General features: G+C 36.7%; 1 protein-coding gene across 1 annotated transcript; it reads right to left on the reverse strand.

Annotated features, from left to right (window-relative positions):
• Window positions 1–1,873: 1,873 nt before the first annotated feature.
• Window positions 1,874–23,517, reverse strand: Slc40a1 (solute carrier family 40 (iron-regulated transporter), member 1). The gene is made up of 8 exons (XM_013029582.1): window positions 23,142–23,517; window positions 22,620–22,687; window positions 18,516–18,675; window positions 16,241–16,356; window positions 14,651–14,777; window positions 6,062–6,307; window positions 5,125–5,775; window positions 1,874–3,447 (listed from the first exon to the last, which is right to left on the reverse strand). The coding sequence occupies exons 1-8, from the start codon at window positions 23,182–23,184 to the stop codon at window positions 3,134–3,136; spliced, it is 1,725 nt and encodes a 574-aa protein (XP_012885036.1). The 5' UTR covers window positions 23,185–23,517; the 3' UTR covers window positions 1,874–3,133.
• Window positions 23,518–23,524: the final 7 nt, after the last annotated feature.

The following is a 23,524-nucleotide window of genomic DNA, read 5'->3' on the forward strand; positions in this document are numbered from 1 at the left end:
ATCAGACTGCACTGAGTGTACCCTAAGAAGTTTACCAGAGCCCTGACCATGCTCTCCTGCTTCCCCAGGCTCCATTCTGCATCCTGAGTAGATTATAGGAAAGTAGCTTCTTGCTTAAGCAAATGGTAGTAGACAATGAAAAGAATACCAAATGGGTTTCTTCAGGTTGGGGAATGGGAGGTAGGCATTTCTTTTAGAATAAGCAAAATAAGCCAGACCCAGAAAAATGAGTATCACATTTTCTCTCATTTGAGGAGTGTCTACCAGGAAGAAAGACAATAGTAGGGGACTACTGGAGACTATTGGAGAAGAGGAAAAGGAGGGTGGAGGGAGAATAAGAGAAGGTGATTGGGAGTGGATATGATACCTATGTGTATTTTAAAATGCCCTAATTAAAAAAAGAAGAAAATGAAGATTACTTCCCTATGTATGATATGCAAACAAAGGTAGTTTCTGCTGAAAGAACAATGTAAGAAACAAAGTAAGAAGCTCATCTAGTAAAGATAATTTAAAAGTGTAAATTGTTTTCAAATGGGGACAAAATAAGTGATACTTTACAAAATCACTTACTAAATGAATATGTTCCTCTTTCTAACTGACCTCTTTATGTTGCCTCATCGACTCTTTAGGTATTTGGCTCTCTATTTAATGGAGGACACACCACCACCTACCCCTGGACTTACTTTTAAATCTTGTGGCAGTAAACAGTAAAAGCTGTATGCACCAGCACTAATTCCCCTCCTCTTTCCTCCTCTTCCTGCTCTGAGCAAAAGATAAGGACAGCTGTTATAAAAATTCCTATTAACTGGCCAACTCCACGCTCCTTCCTTGTATACAAGGCCTCTCCCTGTAGGCCCACAGTCTGGCAAAAGGCCCATATTAAGAGCTTGAACCTTTCCTTGCTAATCTTGTAACATGGTTCTCTTCATTTTACAAGGTCATAGGCTCCAGTTACAGCTGCAGACACACAGGGTAGATCTCTAGTCCCAGCTCCATCCCTGTGGGAGGGAGCAAAGACCCTGTTAAATCCCACAGCCAAGCAAGATGCCAGTGGCTCACGCCTGTAATCCTAACTACTCAGGAGGCTGAGATCTGAGGATCATGGTTCAAAGCCAGCCGGGGCAGGAAAGTACGGGAGATTTATATCTCCACTAAACCACTCAGAAAACCGGAAGTGGTGCAGTGGCTCAAGTGGTAGAGCACTAGCCTTGAGCTAAAGAGCTGAGGGATTGAGGGATGGCGTTCAGGCCCAGAGTACAAACCCCATGACCAACAACAACAAAAAACCCACAGCCAAACTTGATAAAGACATCTATTGTCCATGTAAAGAGAACTTCAGGAACAGATCAGTAGGTATAGGGTGGTGCCCAAAGCATCCAAACTTCTAGTTTTAGGTGAAGGAAAACAACTATGTCTGAGTGAAATTTGCATCTCCCAGAACTGATCAGTTTGAGACATGGATCAAGGCATCAATAAGTGTTTGCTGAATATCTAAGGTAGTTAGTTCTATTCTCTCAGGAGAATCACACTCCTCCTTACTTTGAAGCAACCTCTAGTAATAATACCACTTCAACTTCTCAGAGACTCCACATGGCCTCTTTTCCAGTCATTCAGGGAAGCTGTGAGTTAGGGTTGTTTTTATAGTATGATCTCCAATTTACAGAAGGGAAAAATAAAAACTCAGGACCTAGGCTAACCGATTTGAGGTCAAAGAATGCATGCTGGGCCCCATGTTTACTGCACTATTACCCATCATAAACCAGAAATAGAAATTATGAAACTATCCTTTTATAGAAAAAAACACATCATTGAGAGCAGATGTTCTGTGACAAAAGCAACATGCATTAAAGAACACAATTCAGTGAAAAGAAAATAAGATTTTAAAAATATTTTTATATAGAAATATTTTACAAAGATTTTACAACATAGAAAATCATTATGTCTTAATGTAGGAAGATGAAGAAAGACTGAACCTCAAGGAAGAAAAGAAAGTGCTCATAGCAACGTATTGCAGTCTCCATGAAAGTGCATACAAGGTTAAGGCAAAGTACCATGTTGGTACTGGCATGTGGCGAAATGACTTGTAAACCAGTTTTGGAAAATATATACAAACATATTTTTCTTTTATTCTTTTCAAAAGGAAACTTTTGAAAAGGAAACTTTTTTAATGAATATTCTTGCTCTAGAACAATGTATAGAACTCATAGGCATAAAACAGTTAAAGTAAAAGTGTTTCATCCAAGTTTGTTCAAAGAAAATCAAATGATTTTTAAAACAAAACCTTTCCAATACTTCCCTACTGGGGGCTACTTTTCTCCATGTCACTTGCCAGGGTGAAGGATTACTCTCTCTTATTGTGATATACATACCATTAGTGATAGTGGAAGAGCTTTTAGCCTCTAGATTCTATGTGCAAACTACTGACTTAAGTCCTTAGGTACTCACTGCATTAGAAATCTACTCTCCAGCTTTGTTTCTATCTGCAGCTTACATCACAACCATTCTACAAAGAGCTATATATGCTTAATACAGTATTTTCCTGATCTGATAATAAAAATGCAAAGATGGTCACTAATGTTAAGCCATAAACCTTGCTAGAAAATTCTTGTTATGTGTTTTGTTTTCCCACATAGAGCAAATCCCTTAAGATCAACAGGATCTGTAAGGAGAATACTGGTTAACATTGTAATCTTCATGTGCAGAGAGCTTTCTTGTTTTAATAATGTAACTGAGAATTAAGATATAAAAATGTAAATCACATGAGTGACAGTGAGTTTTAAGGCAGGTTGATTTATCTGCATTTTTGTGCAGATAATAACTATCCACTGAAGAATAACTTAATTCACAACATTAGCTGCTCTCTTATGCAAAATTGTATCTACTCCTAAGAATAGGGAATTCAGTTTTATCATTACAGTTTCCCCATTCTTAAACTTTTTTCGATGCTCAAATGTAAGGGAAAATAACCACCAGCTCACTTCTGACTTAGGTTTCCTAAATAGCTCTTAGCCCTTAAGGCATGGCTGTGGTAAAAACAGAGAAACACCCAGGCATTTATTGGAATTTTGAAGTACAATATAAGCACATGTACTTTATACAATCTAGTAACAGGAATAGCAACAGTTAAACTGCCTTACACAACAGATGTATTAGTTTGATTTTCATCCATAACTTCTTTTTCATCAGAACCACACACAAAAAGCTGATTGCCCAGAGTTTTCTGGGCAAATCGGAAATACATAATGTGGCCCATTGCCACAAAGGAGACTGAAATCAATACGAGCAAGCCAAAAGCTTCAGGATTTGGAGCCAGGATGACCATGATGAAATGCAGAAGATCAAGAAGATAATTCATGGAGTTCTGTACACCATTTATAATGCCTCTTTCAGATTCAATTACGTTTTCTTGTAGCAACTGTGTCACAGTTAAATCAAAAGACCAGAGACCTATAACAAAAGATATTTTTAGACATTGAATTTTAATATATAATTATAATTTGTAACCATACATTTTAGATTGTATTTAGGTATTTTTTGAGTTATACAAGATGCATATTTTGGCCCTACTCTCTTTTGTATAAAGAACATAACTGTGCCTTAATTATTTTTCTTTTTATTGACAATGATAGGGTTATTTATGGCATTAAGATTTTTACAGCCACTAGTTAAAATAAATTTAAGCTACAGCCTTCTTAGTTTTGTCTCTCTGTGATTATTCATACTCTTTAAACAAAACTCTGAAATCTGGGACATAGCCCTTGTAAGAACTAATTTTTCTGAAGTTTAAACTGACCTCTTACATGATATAGCTAAAGAGTAAGGAAACTCTAAAGGACGTAGTTCAAGTAGTTGAGTGTGAGGCCCTTAGTTCAAACCCCAGTACTAGGGAAAAAAAAGTGAACAAACTTTAAACCACTCTCACATTTACTGCTTGGGTTCTCCAACCCTTACAATAAAGCTGTCTTGCTTGAATATTAATGTCTTGATAAATTAACAAATTGCTCTGTGTCACAAGATAAATATGGTTTGATTTCAAGAATGAATTCACTAGTAGTCTATTAATGATTACTTAAACTTTGTAATTAGTCGTTACATTATGCTTTCTTCCAGGACTATAAAACCTATTTGTATGTCAAAGTATGTAATAAATATACATCTCACAGAGAGGACCTTTGCAGGATTATCTAAATAACTACTATGTTGTTTAAAAACCAAAATCTTGTCTTTTTATATCTTAGCCTACAGAAGCATTCTCTTTAAATTATAGTTCTTTTACTAGAGCTAATGCAATATAAATAACTCAAAATTTCTATCTGGCAATACAAGGGCTGTAGTTAATATCTTTTAAAAACTAAATTACATTAAAAGAGTAATATTTATCCTAGCTTCTCAGGAGGCTAAGATCTGAAGAGCAAAGTTCAAAGCAAGTCCCAAAGGAAAGTCTAAATTCCACTTAGCCATCAAAAAAGCTGAAGGTAGAGCCATGACTCAGATGGTAGTACACTAGCCTTGAGCCAAAAAAGTTCAGAGATAGCACCTAGGCCCTGAGTTCAAGCCCCAGGACCAGCGTGCACGTGCACACACACACACACACACAGAGAAACATTTAAGATTTAGATACTTAAAAGTATTTAAATACTTATTTTTATTATTTATTTTTACTAATAATTAATATTTAAGATTATTAAGGTTATTAAAAATAGCTGAGACTGTAGCTCAGAGTTAGAATACTTGCTTAACATGCACAAATTCTGGTTTTAAGCCCCAGCACCACACATACACAATAAACACACATCCACACATACATATATACACCTCCCCCACGTATATTAAACATTAAAATATATTTATATATTAATTTTTTTAAATGAACATTGCATTCTACTTAAATATTCACCTAGGAAAAATTCAAGCCTGAAACAAACTTTAAGTTTATGTGTACACATACAAGTATCTAGTTTTTAAGCTATAGAATAAAAATTTCATGTTGAAAGTCTAGATCGTACACATAAATAGGAAATTTTGGTTAACATTCAAAAACTAGCTCAGATAATTTATTGGTGAAAACACCAGCTTTCCAAAAAGGCACTTCAATTTATCACTTGACAAGATGGAAGTTCTTACCAATTCTAGCAGCAATGACGCCTGCAAACAGCAGACTGATGGAGATGAGGGGCACAGATCTAGTGCTCATCTCGTGGACAGTGTTAGCAGGATTAGACCCGTTTGACATGAGTGTTTCAGTTGGAAAGATGATTTCAGGTATTTTGGTCGTTGTGGACATTGGCTCTTCTTGCATGAACCTGGTATGGAAATCTTTAAAAGGAGAAACAGACAAGTCCAAGGGGCTTCCAGGCATGAACACGGAGATCACACACAAGATCAGACAGGAAAGCTGTACCCATCCTGAAATCATACCAGTCCGAACCAGGCCACACTTTTGACGCAGCCAAGTAAATGCCACAGTCCCCATGATTCCAGTTATAGCTGAGGCTCCCATCAGAACACTGAGGATGGAACCGCTCAGGCCCTGAGTGTAGGCATACCCAGTGGTGATGCAGTCAAAGCCCAGGACAGTCATGTACAGGAAAGAAAGACCCATGCCAGCCAGAAACACCGGCTGGTTGTAATAGGAGACCCATCCATCCCGGAAGGTGCGGAAGGGCTCAGCTATCTGGGAGATGCATGTGGACTGTTGATCACGTTCAAGCTCATGGATATTCGGGTCTTTCTCACCCATTAGATGAGTTCCCTCCAGGGGTTTTGGCTCAGTATCTGTTAACAAGAGAAATCATTATTTTAGGGGAAAAGCCAATTACTTTTTCTTACTCTCTTAAGTGTACCTTTGGTTGCCTCATTACAATTCCTTTAACTGTAATCTAAGAATTCCAGCCACAGAAAAAGTTCCAAAAACTATTTTAAGAAATACTGTTGGTTTGTCTCACCTAGCAAAGTAGTGTATTTAACCTCACCCAAACATAAATGCAAACTAGTTTGGATCTTTAGCAGCGTATGAGGTCTGAACATCAGAATAAAGGCCTGGACATTGTGTTTGGTTTACCTTTGTGCAAATTCAGCTGTTTCAGTTCAGCTTCCTCTACTTTAAGAACAGCTTTCACAGCTAGTGCAGGAGTTTTCTGGTAAACCTTCCAGAGTAGGAAGTATTCCACACACATGGACACCAAATTCCATCCCGAAATAAAACCACAGCCGATGACTGGAGATCCAAAAGTCATAATCTGGCCAACAGCTATGGGGGCCAAGACGTTGGTGAGCTGGTCAATCCTTCGAATGGTAGCATTCATGTCTGCATGGGTAAGTGGAGAACCAGTTAATAGTTCAAATCTACCAGAGAAGCTGCCCATTTCCATTATACTAAAGTATGAAACCACGAGTAACGATTTCCCCCAAATGTTGATTTCTAAAAAGTAATTTGTTAGAAAACATGTGTTTGAATCAAGCCACTCTAAATTTGCCTCAAAAAACTGTGTTTCCTTGGAATTCTAGAAATTAGTTTAGCATCAGTTTTTAAAATGAACACAATGGTGACTCTATGCCCAATCTGTATCAACAAATATTTACTCAATGCCCGTTATTAGCTAAGCAACATTCTTAACTCTGTAAGTAAAAAAAGTATCTTTCTCTATCTTCATGAAGTTTGCATTCTCATAAGAAATGGAAGGCAATGAATCAGCAAGCAAACATGTATAGATAGATTAGATAGATAAAAAGATGTATACATATATATTAAACAAGCAAATATGCATAACATACATATGTGCATATATAGCACATGGCAGATGTTCATTAAATACTATGGTGAGAAGTAAGGAAGGGAAATAGACATAAAACAATTCTAGAGCAGGAAAGATACAAATGTGCTAAGACAGTCAGAACAGGCCCAGAGTATTAGAGGATCAGCAAAGAGGCCAGCAGGGCTGGATCAGGAGAAATGAAGTCATGTAAGGCCCAGTCATCTAAGGTCTTATGAATACTATATGGACTTTGATTTTTACTTTGAGTCAGAAAGCATTTGCAGGTTTTGAAATACAAAGATGGCATAGTCTAGTATATTTTGAAGCTAATGTTGGCTGTTTTTATATATTGAAAAATGATGATAGAACAAGGATGGGGGAAGTAGTAGACAAGCAAAAGCTAGGAGGTAATTGGCAGTAAGGCTGGTGTATACCACCATCTATAGTGAAAATGTGGAGAAATAGTTGCTGTTCATACTCTAAATGTAAAATTGAGAGGACTTGCTATCAAATAGTAATAGTATGTATGTTGAAGAAACGAGGATTTAAAGATGATGATGAGTTTAAAGCCTTTTCTATTTTGAAAACTGTTTATTGTTATTATAAAGGTGATGTACAGAGGGGTTACAGTTCAATTTTGAATATTTAAAGCAGCATTATATGAGTTTGCCAGGTATATTTTTCCTCTTCATTCTTAAAAGTTTTCTGAGTTTGCTTTTGTTTTATTTTATTTTTTTTTCTGAGTTGCCACTTACTGAGAAGACTTCAAGAGAATCAAGTTTGGCATAAAAGAACAAGTGTTTCTTTTGGGAGATGCTGATTTTAGTAGACCTAATTAGGAGGCTGAATCAAAAAGCACAAAATTAAATACATAGGCTGAGCTTTGGAGAGAATATGAGCCAGATTTGGAAAGTTATCAGCTGGTCATTTTTCTTTTTTTTTTTTTTTGGGTCCGGTCATAGGGCCTGAACTCTGGGCCTGGGCGCTGTCCTTCAGCTCAAGGCTAGCGCTCTACCACTTGAGCCACAGCGCCACTTCCGGCTTTTTTCTTTTTGCGTACGTTTTGCTGAGGAATCGAACCCAGGGCCTCAGGCATGCAAGGCAAGCGCTCTACCACTGAGCCACCTTCCCAGCCCCGCAGCTGGTCATTTTTCAAACCAAGGAGACACTCGGGACTATAAGGAAATGTCTGTAGATTGAAAAGAGATAATCTCTGATGACTGAGTTTTGGATACACCCATGTTTACAGATCAGAAAAAGTGATTAGAAACTATCAAAAAGGATTAGATATCTGGAGAGTGTGGTGTCTTAGAAACAAGGTGACAGTGGTTCAAAAGGGAGAGAAAATCAACTATATCAAGTTCTAATTAGCCCTCAGAAGAAACAATTGGTCACATGAATATGTTGAGGACCTCAAACAGAATAAAGTAGGAAAGACATATGACTGATTAAAGTTGATTTAAGAGACTGCACCACATCCTGGGATACAATTTCTATTATCATTTCCATGGGTCATAGTCCTTCAGAGCACAATGTGAACCCTATTTCTTGACTTATTTAAGGAAAGGAATTGGAAATTGGCATTCTCTCCTTGATATGTTTTGCTGAATAGAAGAAAAAAGAGATAGGATAACAAGGTGGCAGCATGAAAAATGCAGGGGTTTTTTGTTTGTTTGTATCTTTTGTCAGTTGTGGGGCTCGAACTCTAGGCCTGGGTGCTGTCCCTCAGCTCTTCAGCTCAAGGCTAGCACCACTTCCAGTTTTCTGAGTGGTTTATTGGAGATAAGAGTCTCATAGACTTTCCTGCCTGAGCTGGCTTTGAACTGCCATCCTCAGATCTCAGCCTCCGGCATAGCTAAGATTATAGGCGTGAGCTAACTGCGCCAGGCTTTAATGCAGGAGGTTTTTTGTTTTTATTGTGAAAATACTGTACAGAGGAGTTACAATTACATGGGCAAGATAATGAGTCTTATCAAGCATTGTTGCCTCCTCCTTTGTTTCCCCTTCCTATCCCTTCCCATCTCCCCCCCTCCCCTCCCTCCTCCTCCCACCGACTGCCAAAGTTGAAAGTTCTTTTTCAACATAACAACTTGTACATCTCATTGTTGCAATGGGTCCACCTGTATCCCTATTTAAACGATTTGTTTTTTCCCTTCCCCTCCACAAATTATACCAGCATCAAATATAGTGAAAGCAGGGGTTATATCGTGGGGGAGGGACATACAAAGCAACACAGAAATCATCTTATAAATATGTTAGAAACAATCACATGAAAGAAGACATTTGAATACTTATCTTGAGGTTCATTTCGCCTAACATCAAGTTATCTGACCTTTTTTCAATGCAGGAGGTTTTAAGAAGAGAAAAATTAGAACATTTTATACCCTGAGTAGAATGATATCACTGCTAGACAAAAAAAAAAGTTGGACAGGAGCACAATCTGTCAATTGCACAGAGTGTAGAGGCCACATACATGGCTTCAGGAACAGCTGAGAAGAGATAAGTGATGGTGGATGCCCCACGAAGTCCTTTCTCTATTCTATCAGTCATATACAAAGCAAAGTCATCAGTGAAAGCAAGGGAAAGAGAGAAGATTATGAATGTGATAGAATGAAAGAGAAAATGCAGACCAGTCCTCTGGAATGTATGAGAGGGAAGAGACCAGAGAAAATAGTTCGATCACCTACTAGCTTGAAAGGGCCAACTCAACACTGTGTTCATAAACTTTAAGTGATAACAATGGGGGAAAAACAAAACAAAACAACTGTGCGTTTTTCCTCCAGACATGCCTATAGTTGGATTTAATCAAAGTCTTACTGAAAGAAAGTGTCAAATTGGAAGTGGGCCATGTGAGCTGGGTGTATATAACCTATGAAGTGAGCATATCATCATGATTGACTGCAGTTTAAACTGGGGAAGAAAGGAAGGCAAGCGAGGGGTCATGAACAGTGAAAACAAAGTGACATTAGTGAATTGTAAGTATCAATTGTGAGACTGTTGGGGCAGGGATATTGAAGGAAGGAGCTGAAAAGACAGAATGTAGAGTCCAAGATACAGATGCCAAAGAGTTAGATAATAGAAGGGAAGGATTTAGTGATGAGGTCAAGAGTTTTACCACGGGAATGAAGAGTTGTGTCAAAGTTGAAAACAATAAAGGAGTAAACAAAATGTACTACTTCTTAATTATCTCTTAGAGCAGAGTGAAAATTAACAAGTCTTCAACAACCATTTGGATCACTTAGGAAAAAGCGTTATATAACTAAGTACATTACTAGAAATTGCTTCTATTCTTTCCCTACTTAGTTCAAATTCAATGCCTTTCTGATTAGCTCAATGAGTGTAATATGCTTACATGGTAACAACAGAACTTTGACATATTTCACTTTTCACTTGAAGGCAAAGGCAGCATTCATCTTACAGGTGAATATCTAAGCAGAGGCCTCACTAACTGTAGTAGCTGCCCCTACTAATAATTTTCCAACGCATATACCCACAGAAAAGTATGGAATTAATACAAATAACTTACCACTTTAAAACTGTTATTTTCTTACTACATTAGATTGTTTTCTGTCCTCATGGAGCCTTCCAAGACCACCAATTCCAATCTTTAACATAATATTTAAGAAGCTAATAATGATTACGTGTCCATACAAGCATAGTGTCAGAAAAGAGCTTTTATTTTTTGTGCCAGTCCTGGGGCTTGAACTCAGGGACTGGGTGCTGTCCCTGAGCTCTTTTGCTCAAGGCTAGTGCTCTACCACTTTGAGCCACCACAGCTCCACTTCTGGTTTTCTGGTGCCTAACTGGAAATAGGAATCTCATAGACTTTCCTGCCAGAGCTGGCTTCAAACTATGATCCTCAGCCTCCTAAGTAGTTAGATTTATAGTCATGAGCTACCAGAGCCCAGCCAGAAGAATCATTTTTAAGAAAAGATTTGCTGAGCAAATAGTAACTATCAATTCTGTCTACATCAAATGTGAAGTCAATTTTTAATCAGTAGAGTACAAACATGAAATGTATATGCTACACATGGTCAAAGCCAACAGGCACATTTTTCTTTAGAAAGTTGGCATGAAAAAAATCTGAGAAGATAACATGGAGAGTCACACAGACATAACACACACAAAAAAAATAGGGAAGAAAACAAAGCAATTAATGGATTAGAAAGTTTAAGAATCTACAACAGGCCAAGTATACCACATAATAGAAAAGGATGAGTAAATAAAATACTGTCAGGTACCCCAAAGGAACTTAACTTAGTTAAGAGATTAGTTAACCACATGTATGAAAATACAATGCCTTTTGTAGTGTTTTCTAAACTATATAACCATTACTCCTGTTCCTTATACTCAATGATACAGCTTCAAGTTTTAAACTCATCTTGTAGCCAAGCAATATCTAGTTCACAATCCTTTCTCCTTATTTTCATGTTTCCTTACCCAATACACACATAAACATACACAAACACACATCCACACAATTTACAAAATACGAAATCTTCCTAGCCTACTCCTTCACTTGGAATTCTAACAGTCAAAAAAAATTCAAAAATCAGCTCATATAAAATAAAGCATTTCTGACTGGAAAGTATGTATTTCTACAGACAGCTTCAGAGGAACCTAAGACATCTGCTAGAGATCCTAAACACTCCATTTCCCCTTTGTGCTACTATTTTTCCTTTAACCATCTCCTTTTCCTCTGTTCTCCTTTAATTGCCTATAGCCAAAATGACACTCCAAATTCACGCTCAGAACTAAAGAAGTTTCTGATACTGTTTTGAAACGTGGCTTTTAATTAACACAAATACTGAGGTTAAAGTTTGAGAAAAGAAAACATGTAGTTTTCTTTCATTCATCTACTAAGCCTCGCAGTTGGTTGTATGTAAAAGAGCACCCCTTACTAAAAGTAAGCTTAGAGCAGATAAGAGCTCAATTCCCTTCTTAAAACTTGAGAAACTCTAGAACGTTAGAAAAATGGACTATTTGGCCCAGAATCTTCTACCCTGTGATAATTAATTATATAAAGAAGAACGAATGGCCAGCCATATTTTTATTCTTGTCTTGAGACATCATTTTATAATGTTAAAGATCCCACAAAGTTTGTAGTATCTTTATATTTATTGCTTAAATATGTTTTAGGACCAGCTAAAGATTTGGAGTAACTTTCTCTTAAAACTTTCTCTTAAAACTATTTTACACAAGTAAAAACAGCCTTCTTGACTTCACCAAGTCAAAATGAGTTCACTTAAGAAATGCAGATAAAGCTGGGAGCCAGTGGCTCACGTCTGTAATCCTAGCTATTCAGGCTGAGATCTGAGGTTCGGAGATTCAAACCAGCTGAGGTAGGGAAGTCCGACTCATCTCCAATTAACCACCAAAAAGCTGAAAGTGGAGTTGTGGCTCAAGTGGTAGAACATTAGCCTCAAGAAAAAAAATTAGGAACAGAGTTTAGGCCCTGAGTTCAAGCACTATGAATGGCATACACATACACACACCAAGCGCAGATAAGTGAAACTTTCCCCCTCAAATATATTCAACAAATATAAGACCTATTTTCAAAATATATCCTTTGTATCATTTGAAATTTAAATCATGGGCATATTTTATATACTTAAAATAGTATGTTAAAAAGAGAAAGTAAACATAAAAAACAATGTTTTATCTTGTCATTCAACATGACAAAAAGAAATGTGGAATCATTCCTTATGACAATCACAAGAAGTAAACTCAGTAAGAATTTTCTGTACTGCAGACTCAAACATGCTTCATCATCCTCTGAAATTGCTGTGACATTCTATTTGGATTATCTGCTACCACAGGTAATGATTCAAGCAAATTTTTCTTCTACACCTTCCATAGACTTTGTTCTTGTTTAATTACCATATCCGTTCTGCTCCCCCTCTTTTTGTTAAACCACAATGTCCAGTTAAACAAAGCAGCTTGCTAAACCCAGCACCTAATCTTACATAATCTTGCCTTCTATGTTCTGGGGTAAGCCACTTAAGTCATCAAGAATGGTTTCTTGTCTGTTAGGATGATGGTTGGGCAATGTGCTTGTGACACTCATTATCTTAATGACTAGTGAAGTTAATGCAGCTCATCTGACCAGTAGTTAGTTGTATCCTTCCTCCTCTACCATGTGCAATTATCAGTTTCTGTGTGTTCTGTAAGTGAGGGAAGGCAGAGAGCATGGAGGGAAAGAAGGTATTTTGAGCCCAAGTTATATTGATGTAATAGGACATGCTGCTTTGTAAGCATTTTTTAGTCTTTCTTTAGCCATTAGGATGCACTTCTAAGAATTAGGATTATAAACATCTTAAAAGCTGTATTTTCTCCACTACATTTTTAGTACTTTAAAGCAATTATTGTACCTCCTACATAATATAAGTTGTAAATGACAACTTTAAGATAGAAGAAATGCAACCTAGATGCCCCTCAGTAGATGAATGGATCAAGAAAATGTGATATATATATATGTATATATATATATATATATATATATATATATATATATATATATATATATATATACAATGGAATTCTATGCCTCCATCAGAAAGAATGACCTTGCCCCATTTGTTAGGAAATGGAAAGACTTGGAAAAAATTATATTAAGTGAGGTAAGCCAGGCCCCAAAAAACATAGCTTCCATGGTTTCCCTTATTTGCAATAACTAGTATATGTCTAGGATATGCAGAAAAGGTAAGAAGCCATGAACATATGACCATATAAGATGATACTAAGCGAAATGAACCCCAAGATAGCGACACAAGAGGTTTTATGTTTGTTGCTCTTGTTTTTAATGTACTTATAATGTACTATGTGATTTTTTTTGTTTCTTTTGTATGTTCTTCCATGGTATAACCCCTGTTTTTACTGTATTTAATTCCGGTGCCCTGCATCTTGTATATACATTTTTCGAATTTGGGGAGGGGAAGGGAAATAACAAAATGCTGAAATAAGGATACAAGTTGGCCCATTGTAACAATGAGATGTACAAAACACTTTGTTGAAAATGAACTTTACAACTTGATTAGGGAGCAGGAAGAGTTGGGGCGGAAAGGGATGGTAGGGGAAAAACAAAGGAGGGGGGTAATAATGCTTGATAGAAAATGTACTCATTACCTTACTCATATAACTGTAATCCCTTTGTACAGCATCTTTACAATAAAATATATATTAAAAAAGATAGAAGAAATGAACTACTAGAGTCTTTCTCACAAGTACGTTTCCCAGTGTAATTCCGTAGAATTACATCAACAAAATAATGAAAGGGGTAGAGGAATGTTAAGCATAGGTGAATGAAGCAAAGGAGGGGAGAATGCAGCCAAAAATTCATTGCATATCCTACAAAATTAAGAAAAGTGAGGGAAAGGGTGACAGTTTCATGAGTGAGAATGTTGAAAGAGGTAACAATGACCAAGTCTTCATAAACTGCTTTGTTGAAAGGCAGCTCCTTTTTACAACTACTTAAATACATATGTATATATGTATGAAGTATGTTTTCATTTGGTGTAGGGAAAAACGATATCTTACATGATCTTTAAGTACAAATAGTACTCTCCATAAGTATAACTGGTAAAATACACATCAGATTTTTATTGTTATAAATATTTAAAACAATGAGATAAATAAAATAATAAATAAAAATGATATAATTTTAAAAGGGGAAAAGGAAAAAGAATAGTTCTTCTATTGGGGAGGTTTGCATAGAATAAAAGAGTAGTTGGCTATCTTACAAATTAACTTTGTGAAAGATAAATCTTTTTACTAGGACCAATTACAAGGTTAAAAAAACCATGCTCTCAATATATTGTTTTTAAACATCCCAGAACAACTACAAAAAGCCTCATTTATTGTGACTGAAGTTTAGATGAAAAAGTAAACCAAATTACCTGCTAATCTCCTTCTGTCTTCTCCTGCAACAACAACAATCCAGTCCCTTTGGATAGTGATTACAGTAGCAGTACTGGCCAAGTTTGCAATGTTCCCAATAGTGATAATCAGGATATAGCAAGAAGTCTAAGGAATTATAAGAAAGTTTTGAGTTAAAATGTTCATTTACCACACTGTACCTCAGTATACAGGGTAGTTAAAATGTTCATTCGTGACAAAATAATAAAAATTTGAGCTTAGTTTCATTTATAAAAAACTGTTTTACTTTTGTTTACATGAAACAATCAAGCACATACTAGAGGTCATTTTAAGGGTCAAAGTATTATTCTAATTTGTATGAGATGAGAAGACTAATAGTTGAAGGCTAGTAATGTCTATCTGGCTTTAAGACTCTGTAATTAAATACCACAAAATACAAAAAAATTCCATCACAACTACTGTTCCACTCTCTCCAATTTTTCTACCCTTTCCCATCAAACTATCATAAAATCGTACTGCGAAATTTTATATAATTGATATTCTCAAAGAGAAATGTGATTCTTGAAGGAACACAATTATGACTGATTATTATATACTATTTATTTTATGTTGTATGTTATATAATATAAAGTATACATAATATATACTATTATATAATATATAAATATATTATTTTGTATTAATATATAAGGAACACAATTATGACTGATTATATATTATTTATAGTATATTATATAGTATGGAATACATAATATATACTTATATATTAATATATGTAATTATATATTACAATATTATATATTATTATATATTAAGTGTAAGTGAATGAAGAAATGGAGGGGAGAATGCAACATTCTACAAAATTCAATGCATATCCTACAAAATTAAGAAAAGTGAGGGAAAAGGTGAGAATTTCATGAGTGAGAATGCTGAAAGGGTAACAATGACCAAGTATTCATAAACTGCTTTGTTGAAGGCAGCCTCTTTTTACAATTCCTTAAATACATATATACATATGTATGTATAATATATAATATGTTATTTATAACAATATAGTATATATTGTTATATATATTGTTATATACTATATACACTATATGATACTATATTATATTATATATAATATAGTATATATATAATATAGTATAATATAGCATATATTATATATTATAGTATAGTATATATAATCATATAGATTATGTATTATATATTATAATATATTAATGTATAGCATTATATTCATATAGTTGTATATTAATACATTATAGAATATATAATATACTATGATTATATATTAATATGTATCTATACATGTATATACATGTGTATATATTACAGAATAACATGGAATAAAGCAAAAAAGTAACAACTAAATTATTTAATAAACTTTTTAAAGCTACATTAAAAACCAATAGAATGAAATTTGAATTTAAACAATTATGAGTTTCTATTATGGGCAAAACAACACCAAATTATATAGGCTTCAGTAGACACACAATAAATTATTAAAAAGTCACATTTGCAAAAATAAGCAAAAGTTTTAAGAGACTTTTCTTTGTCACTACCACATGTTCAATTTCCTGTCACCAAGAATCTCATAGAAAACTTACAAGGACCCATCCATGGTACATGGTCAGAAGCTCATTTTTATGTAAGAAAACCATCATCAGGATGACTCCACACAGGGTAACAGAAACATTCTGGACTATCAGTGAAGTCTGAGCCACTGTATAGAGGAAAAAACAAAAGTGATTACTAAATTTCATCAGGTGTGTTTTACACAAGCCATCATTATTCTGCTACATTGATACATCTGAATAATTATTACCAAAAAAAAAAGGAAATCTTTCCAAAGTAAATTCTACCTCTGCCTGGGTTGTATTGAGAATACAATTCTCAATACAACCCAGGAGGTCACAGCAAACCAATGAAATGCGCACACAAACTCAAATACCCACATTTTCTGTCAGTAGATGCCCTTCATAATAGTACGTTTTCATCAAACTTATTCTCTTGCAAGTTCAGTCACAAACAGAACTATTACATCGATAAAATCCATCTCTCAGCCTTTTGTTGCTTAAACTGAAATAAGAATATGTAGGAGGCTAAGGAAGAAGTTATGGAATCCACAGCCTCCTACATAGCAAGCTTAATCTGATAAGATGATATAGACAAATAAGGAAAACATGCAAAAAATTTTCCATGGATAAAGCAGTTGTGAGTTTTCCTCTGGCACAGTGGTGCTATTTGCTAGAAGTATGAAATGCTAAGCTACAGCTTCTCTCCCAGAAAATGCTAGCTTTCTTAGAGTGAAGCACACATATAAATAAAGTGCGGGAGAAGACCAGGTAAGGTCGCCTGCTAGTCTTTTCTCTGCTACTCATCAGGAACATAATCTAGGGCAGGATACTTAATGTTTCTTATGCTGGTGTCTAGAAGGTGAGAATAGCAACATCTGCCTTCCTTACTTTATGGAATTATAATGATACTCAAAATATTTATGAAAGGCTTTTAATATATGTCAAGTATAATTATAGCTCTTGCTATAATTGTAAAGCTCAGGATTGTAAAGCTCATTCATCTTGGCTTGGAAGGTCATATCAAAGACTCAAGACAAAAAAAATAAACAGCTCTTTGAAAGCATTCTGAAATAAAATCTCAATTCATGTATGTGTACATGTACATATGTGTATATATGTATCTATGTATATATATATTCATTATATAAGGATTAAATACCAACTGAATAAGATTCTTAGCTCTCAAGACCCCAAAGGCCACAGGAAAGGTACATGAAACAATCCATTATAACTATATTAAGGACAATAGCAGAGGTATTACAAAGCTTTGTGTAGACACAGAGGGAAAATAGTGAGCACAATCTACAGATTCAGGGCAGTGTTCTTCTAAGTGTGACATAGGAGTTGACTATATAAGTACGAAATTTCTATTTCTCTACACTTCTACTCACTCCACTCAAAATGATTCCTAACCTATGATTGCAGAGCTCAACAAATGTAAGGCTAAAGACTTCTATTTTTGTATAATAATATAAATTACTAGATTTTTTTCTAGGATAAAGAATGCTGTACATGAGTTCCTCTGTATCATTTTACCAGTAATATCAACTCCTACAATTTGACAGTCCTGTTGCTCTATATTTAAGTGCACTTACCTGAAATGTCAAGAAACCAAATGACACCTCAATCCTTCCCCAATGTCTAAGAACAGCTAGCTCTTGACATTATCAAGCAACTTTTAAAAAAAATTATTATCTTGCTATTATCTTGCTATTCTATTCTAAATAACTGAATTGCTCAATTCCTCTTTGTCCTGTATAAAATCAAAAGATCAGTCTTAATGTTCAACAATACATGCTATTATTATTTCTTTTCCCAAAATTAACAACATATAATTCAGGTGTCTGTGATCCAGGCTATTTATTTTTCATTTCTCTTACATATACATCTTCATATAAAAGAAAGTGACCTAGACCTTTAGCAGATGGTGTACCTGTCCCAGAAACATCACACTAGAAAAACTCCAGTGCAATTCATGGTTAGAAAGAAAGCTAGATTAAGTAAACTCTTAATGTTTAACATGGGTCCCAGAGAAGCGGCTTTAGTGTTAATCATTAACATCTGAAAATTATGAACTGCCAAAAAGACAAAAACAATCTATTAGGTGAATGTTTTAACATCCCAACTTGTCCAGGATTCTGAATCCAAATAGGCTGCCAGCAAATCCCCTCAAGTGTGGTGTGCAAATATTCACTGTATTGATCATAGGGATTTCTTTCTTAGTCTGATGTTTCCCCTGTTACAGAGGATACACAGAGGCTTGTCCCATGAGAGTACACAGTCTTAGTTATGGAAGGGCACTCACCTTTCAGTCTAGCATTCTTATCCACCCAGTCACCAATGATGGCTCCCAGGACCAGAACAGACCCTGCCACCACCAGCCCATAGACTGCAGTCAGGAGGAGGCTGTTTCCATAAAGCTCCACCAGAAACACAGAAACTGCGAAGTGCCACATCCGATCTCCCTTAAATAAGAAAAAAATGTTTCGATGAAATGTTTTTAATTTCTAGTCCACTGCACTCAGGAAGTTGTTTTCTTATCAACAAGAGCATTTTTGGACACATTCAAAGACTTTCAAAGTCCTAATTCCTCTATGGATTGAATATTGGTCAAATGTTAAAACCATTCAGTGCTGCACCATGGCAAATATCCTTGTCCAATTATTAAATAAATTCAAAATAATGTTATTAATGAACATATATTTGCCAGGTGCTGATGGCTCATATCTGTAATCCCAGCTAGTCAGGAGACTGAGATCTAAAATCATGGTTCAGGGCAGGAAAGTGCGTGAGACTCTTATCTCCAATTGACCACCAGAAAACTGAAAGTGGCACTGTGGCTCAAAGTGGTAGAGCACTAGCCTTGAGCAAAAAAGCTCAGGGACAGCACTCAGGCACAAAGTTCAAGTTCGAAAACTGCAAAAGGAAAAAAGAAAAACAAAAAAAATGTTACTCTAGAAAAAAATTCACTTTGGAGAAGAGAAAAAAGTCTATTATGTGTCAGGTTTCTTCACAGGTATGGAATTTGCCCATCTTGATTTGAAAAGCACCAAGTAGTTTGCTTTAATCCAGAAAAGCAACACTGCGCAGTTTATAAACATTGGTGTACTTTGAATGTCAAGAAAAAGCTAAACTCGCAGTTTGTGTCAAAGGACAGAATTGTTACATGATCTCTGAAGTTTTTCACCTCCAACATTTTATATAATATGCCTGGTTTCTCAAGTAAATCTCAAAGTCACAAAACAACAGAGCAATCAGAAAGATGAAATTTACAAATGCAAATTCTGGAATAGCATAAACAATGTTGAAATAGATGTATAGATAATTGACTAATGTTTTAATAAAGCAAAGGTGGAGCCAGGAATGCTATTGCCATCTACAATGTACAAGACAGTACTCTACAGGAAAGGAATTTCCTGTCCCAAACATCAATAGACTAGAGAAAGAAAAACATTGGTATAAAGAATTACGAACAAAAGTTTAAACCAAAATTTGAAATTAATATGATTAGGAACTTGAAAAATGAGGTAGAAATTTCTTGCTACCACTTGCCTTTGCCATACTTTGTTTAAATGCCTATTTAACTCTTACCCCTTTGACAAATGACCATGGTCATTCATTCACCTAGTAAGTACCTATGGAATAGTCGCTATGTAACCAATGCTACTTCAGGCACTAGAGCTCCAGCAGTGCACAAAAATCATAGTCCATGTTTTTATGCAGTTCCCATTCCAGTTCACAAAGGCTAAAAGAAAAATCTAGCCCAAGTCCGGTGTTTATAAGTGATATGAGGAAAAATAACAGGAGACAACAAGATGGTGGTTGGTGCATTTTATTTGAAGTGATAACAGAAGCTTGAGAGCAGAGAAGTGAGGACTACAAATGACAGCTAGAAAAATTCAGAACTGCCTGGGTCACATGGAGACAGGTCATAGGATCTTGCCAGGCAACTGATTCTTCTTTTGCATTGCCTTACACTGCCATTTCTTTTGTAGTTATTCTTTTTAAAGCCTGTACTAAGTTATAAATTCTTTAACAAAAGGACCCACTTGGACCCACTTCTTATACTATTTTTTAACTCCAATAGTACAGAATAAAATTTACTGGTCTATTGACAAAAAGAAATGAAGCCAGCAATTAAACGCATTCAATGCCCTAAAAACCAACCCTGAGATAACCCTCTACCCTAAAATAGCTCAGTGATCAATGTATAGGAAATTATGATTTTGAGAATAGATATTCATATAAGTACACATAAACACACATATTTTGTTTCGACACTATCAGGGCACCACACAAAAAACAAAAGTAGAATCACCTAGAAATAGCATTGCTATTTTGTGCTCTTTTGCAATGAGAAGTAAAAATCCACTGAACTTACATGTCTGAAATTGTAGTTGGGTTTTTTGTCTATTTGTGCTAGGGTTTGAACCCAGGCCTGGGTGCTATCTATGAGCTTTTTCAGTCAAAACTAGAGCTCTACCACTTGAGTCACAGTTCCACTTCCAGCTTTTTGGTGGTTAGAGATAAATGTCTCCTGAAATTTTTTACCCAGGCTGGCTTTGAACAGTGATCCTCATATCTCAGACTCCTGAATAGCTAGGATTACAGGCATGAGATACTATTACCCATCTCAAGCTGTTGTTTTTTTCATTCCAACTTTTTCACAAGGCCTCCCTTTGCTCAACCTATTATATATAAGGTGGTGACAAGCATATATCACCTTTCTTGTGGAATTTCTTTTAAGTCCTTGACAAAAAATTCTTTTCAAGACAAAAAAAAAAATTCTTCAGGTAAAATCCTCCTAGAACAACCATAGTTCCATTCATGTTTTTGGCAAATCTGACAACTAATCTATCAGCCAAAGGTCACAAAAACTTAAACTCAGCCGGGCGCCGGGGCGCTCACCCTGTAATCCTAGCTACTCAGGAGGCTGAGATCTGAGGGTCGCAGTTCAAAGCCAGCCCTGGCAGGAAAGTTGGTGAGACTCTTATCTCCCATAAACCACCAGAAAGCTAGAAGTGGCGCTGTGGCTCAACTGGTAGAATGCTAGCCTTGAGCTGAGGAGCCCAGGGGCAGTGCCCAAGCCCAGAGTTCAAGCCTCAGGACTGACCAAAATAATTTAAAAAACAAAACTTAATCCCTGCCTGTAGTTGGAAGTCAGATATTTTAGTTCACTTCAGTTCTCTAGGAGTGAGGGCCAGAGGACAAGCTGAGAATTTTAGACACCATTTCCATTACCTACTACAACTTCATACTTAGTTAATTAAATAGAGAAAACATCCTTTTAGATTTACTGTGTGTGGTTTCACTAGGTTTCTACTTAGTCTCACCAGTTATTGGAATTGAAATAAACTGCACTCATCCCACTTTGTTGACATGGATTTGCTGAGTCATTGCTGAGTAAGCATTTGAGAAGATAGCAGTTTGCTTGGCCACAAAGCTGACTATGAATGGATATTTCTTAGAAAGGCAATCATCTATCTTAATAACTTCTCAAGGACCCAGCTAGAGATTTCCTCATAGAGTGATTTCTATTCGCCTATTACGAATAATACAACAGAAGTTTCCATTTAAAAAAACTAAATTAAGATTAATATTTTTTTTTTTTTGGTGGGTCGTGGGGCTTGAACTCTGGGCCTGGGCACTATCCCTGTGCTCTTCAGCTCAAGTCTAGGGCTCTACTGCTTGAGCCACAGCACCACTTCCGGTTTTCTAGTGGTTTATTGGAGATAAGAGTCTCACAGACTTTTCTGCCTGGACTGGCTTTGAACCGCGATCCTCAAATCTTAGCCTCCTGAGTAGCTAGGATTACAGGCGTGAGCCACCAGCGCCCAGCAAGATTAAAAATTTACTCTTGAAATTCTTCTTACTTTGGTGCTTTTAATAAAAGGGCATATGATTTGAACATACTCAGCTTAATTTTAAAGATTTTAATCATTAAACATGTATCCAGCACCTTTTTGGATGATTCACTTTTTTATGGTTGATAATGAAATCCAGGCCAATGGAAACATCGGGATTCTTTTAAAACCACACAGAAGTCAGAGGGAGAAGGGTGAATCAGTTTCTGATTTTCATTACATAATGGTTTATTGGACAGCTTACGATGTGACCACACATACTATGTGAGGGCCAGGATTTTAATCATTCAGATATTTGATCTTGTTTGTCCTGTATATTTAAATTAATCTTAGAATGTTATTATTAGCTGAAGTCATTCACTCTGCCATTCTACCCTATTTTCAGTGCTGAGAAACAGCTTTGATGAAAATAACTTTTGCATTAAAGCATGATCTATTTTCCTTAGCTGCATGACAAAAGTGGAGCTTGGCTTAACCCAACTGGCTGAAAGTAAACAAGAAATTGTGTAACTGTGGTGCGCGGCCTGGTGTGCATTCTCACTTACCCAAGTGGAGAGCGAATGACCAAGGTAGAGAAGGAATTTTGCAGAAGTCAGGTAGTTGGTTAAGAATCCTACAAAGAAACACGGGAAGAAAGATTGTTTGTTAAAGCACATGAATTACATGAGTGAGTCGAGATTAAAACGCGCATCTTCTTCTATGAAAGCACTGCTATACGTGCACGACAAACCACGTAGCTTCTCAAGTCACTGTAAACGGAGGTGTTTCGTCTCCTAATGCCATTTACTTCAATTCGCCCTGTTGGTCCACCTCTGCATAGCTTTGCGCAAAGTGAAGAGACTGTTTAGAAACTCTTGTGTCAGCGCCAGGCAACGCCACCGCCCTGCCCGCGACATCCCCACCTGTGTGCAAGTTCACACTCGGGACGTGTTTTCTTCTTCGGTCCCAGATGTGCGCTCATTAAAGAGTTTGGCCGCGGGCACAGCCGCGTTCCCGCCACACCTGCGAGGCCAGGCAGCGTCCCCGCACCGCCCGGGGGGCGCGCGCGCCGGCTCTGCCCAACTCACCGCAGCGTCCCTCCCGCGGGGTCTGAGCTCTCGCCCGGGCCATGACTCCAGGCAGGCGTTCTCCCCCGGCTCGCGGTCCCGCGGCTGGTGCCCGGCTGCTTCCTGGCGAGGTGTCGGTGGACGAGGAGGAGTGCAAGGAACTGGAGATAGCACCGCTAAAAACACAGCAGCCTCTTAGGTGAGAAAAGACCTCCGCGACTACTACAGCCAAGCGAAGGGGAGACAGCACTTGGAAAGGCGCAACCGCCCGGGGTCTTCCTTTGGTCTCCTTTCCAAACTTAGCTAACACTGTAGCTGAAGTTGGAAAGCAAAAGCCTTATGGAAGCGGGTGGGAGGCTCGACAGGCCGAGCAGGACCCGAGCCGGCTCCAGCCGCCGCCAGCG

This window comes from Dipodomys ordii, unplaced genomic scaffold (assembly GCF_000151885.1).
Source record: "Dipodomys ordii isolate 6190 unplaced genomic scaffold, Dord_2.0 Scaffold5, whole genome shotgun sequence".
NCBI classification, from domain to species: Eukaryota; Metazoa; Chordata; class Mammalia; order Rodentia; family Heteromyidae; genus Dipodomys; species Dipodomys ordii.

Excerpts from the sequence above, each read along its gene's own strand:
- Slc40a1 (XM_013029582.1), bottom strand. The coding sequence starts at position 23,184 with ATGGCCCGGGCGAGAGCTCAGACCCCGCGGGAGGGACGCTGCG. Across the intron at positions 22,688-23,141 it reads CCCGCGGGAGGGACGCTGCG|GATTCTTAACCAACTACCTG; the intron begins GTGAGTTGGGCA and ends GTTTCTTTGTAG. Across the intron at positions 3,448-5,124 it reads CGTCATTGCTGCTAGAATTG|GTCTCTGGTCTTTTGATTTA; the intron begins GTAAGAACTTCC and ends CTTTTGTTATAG.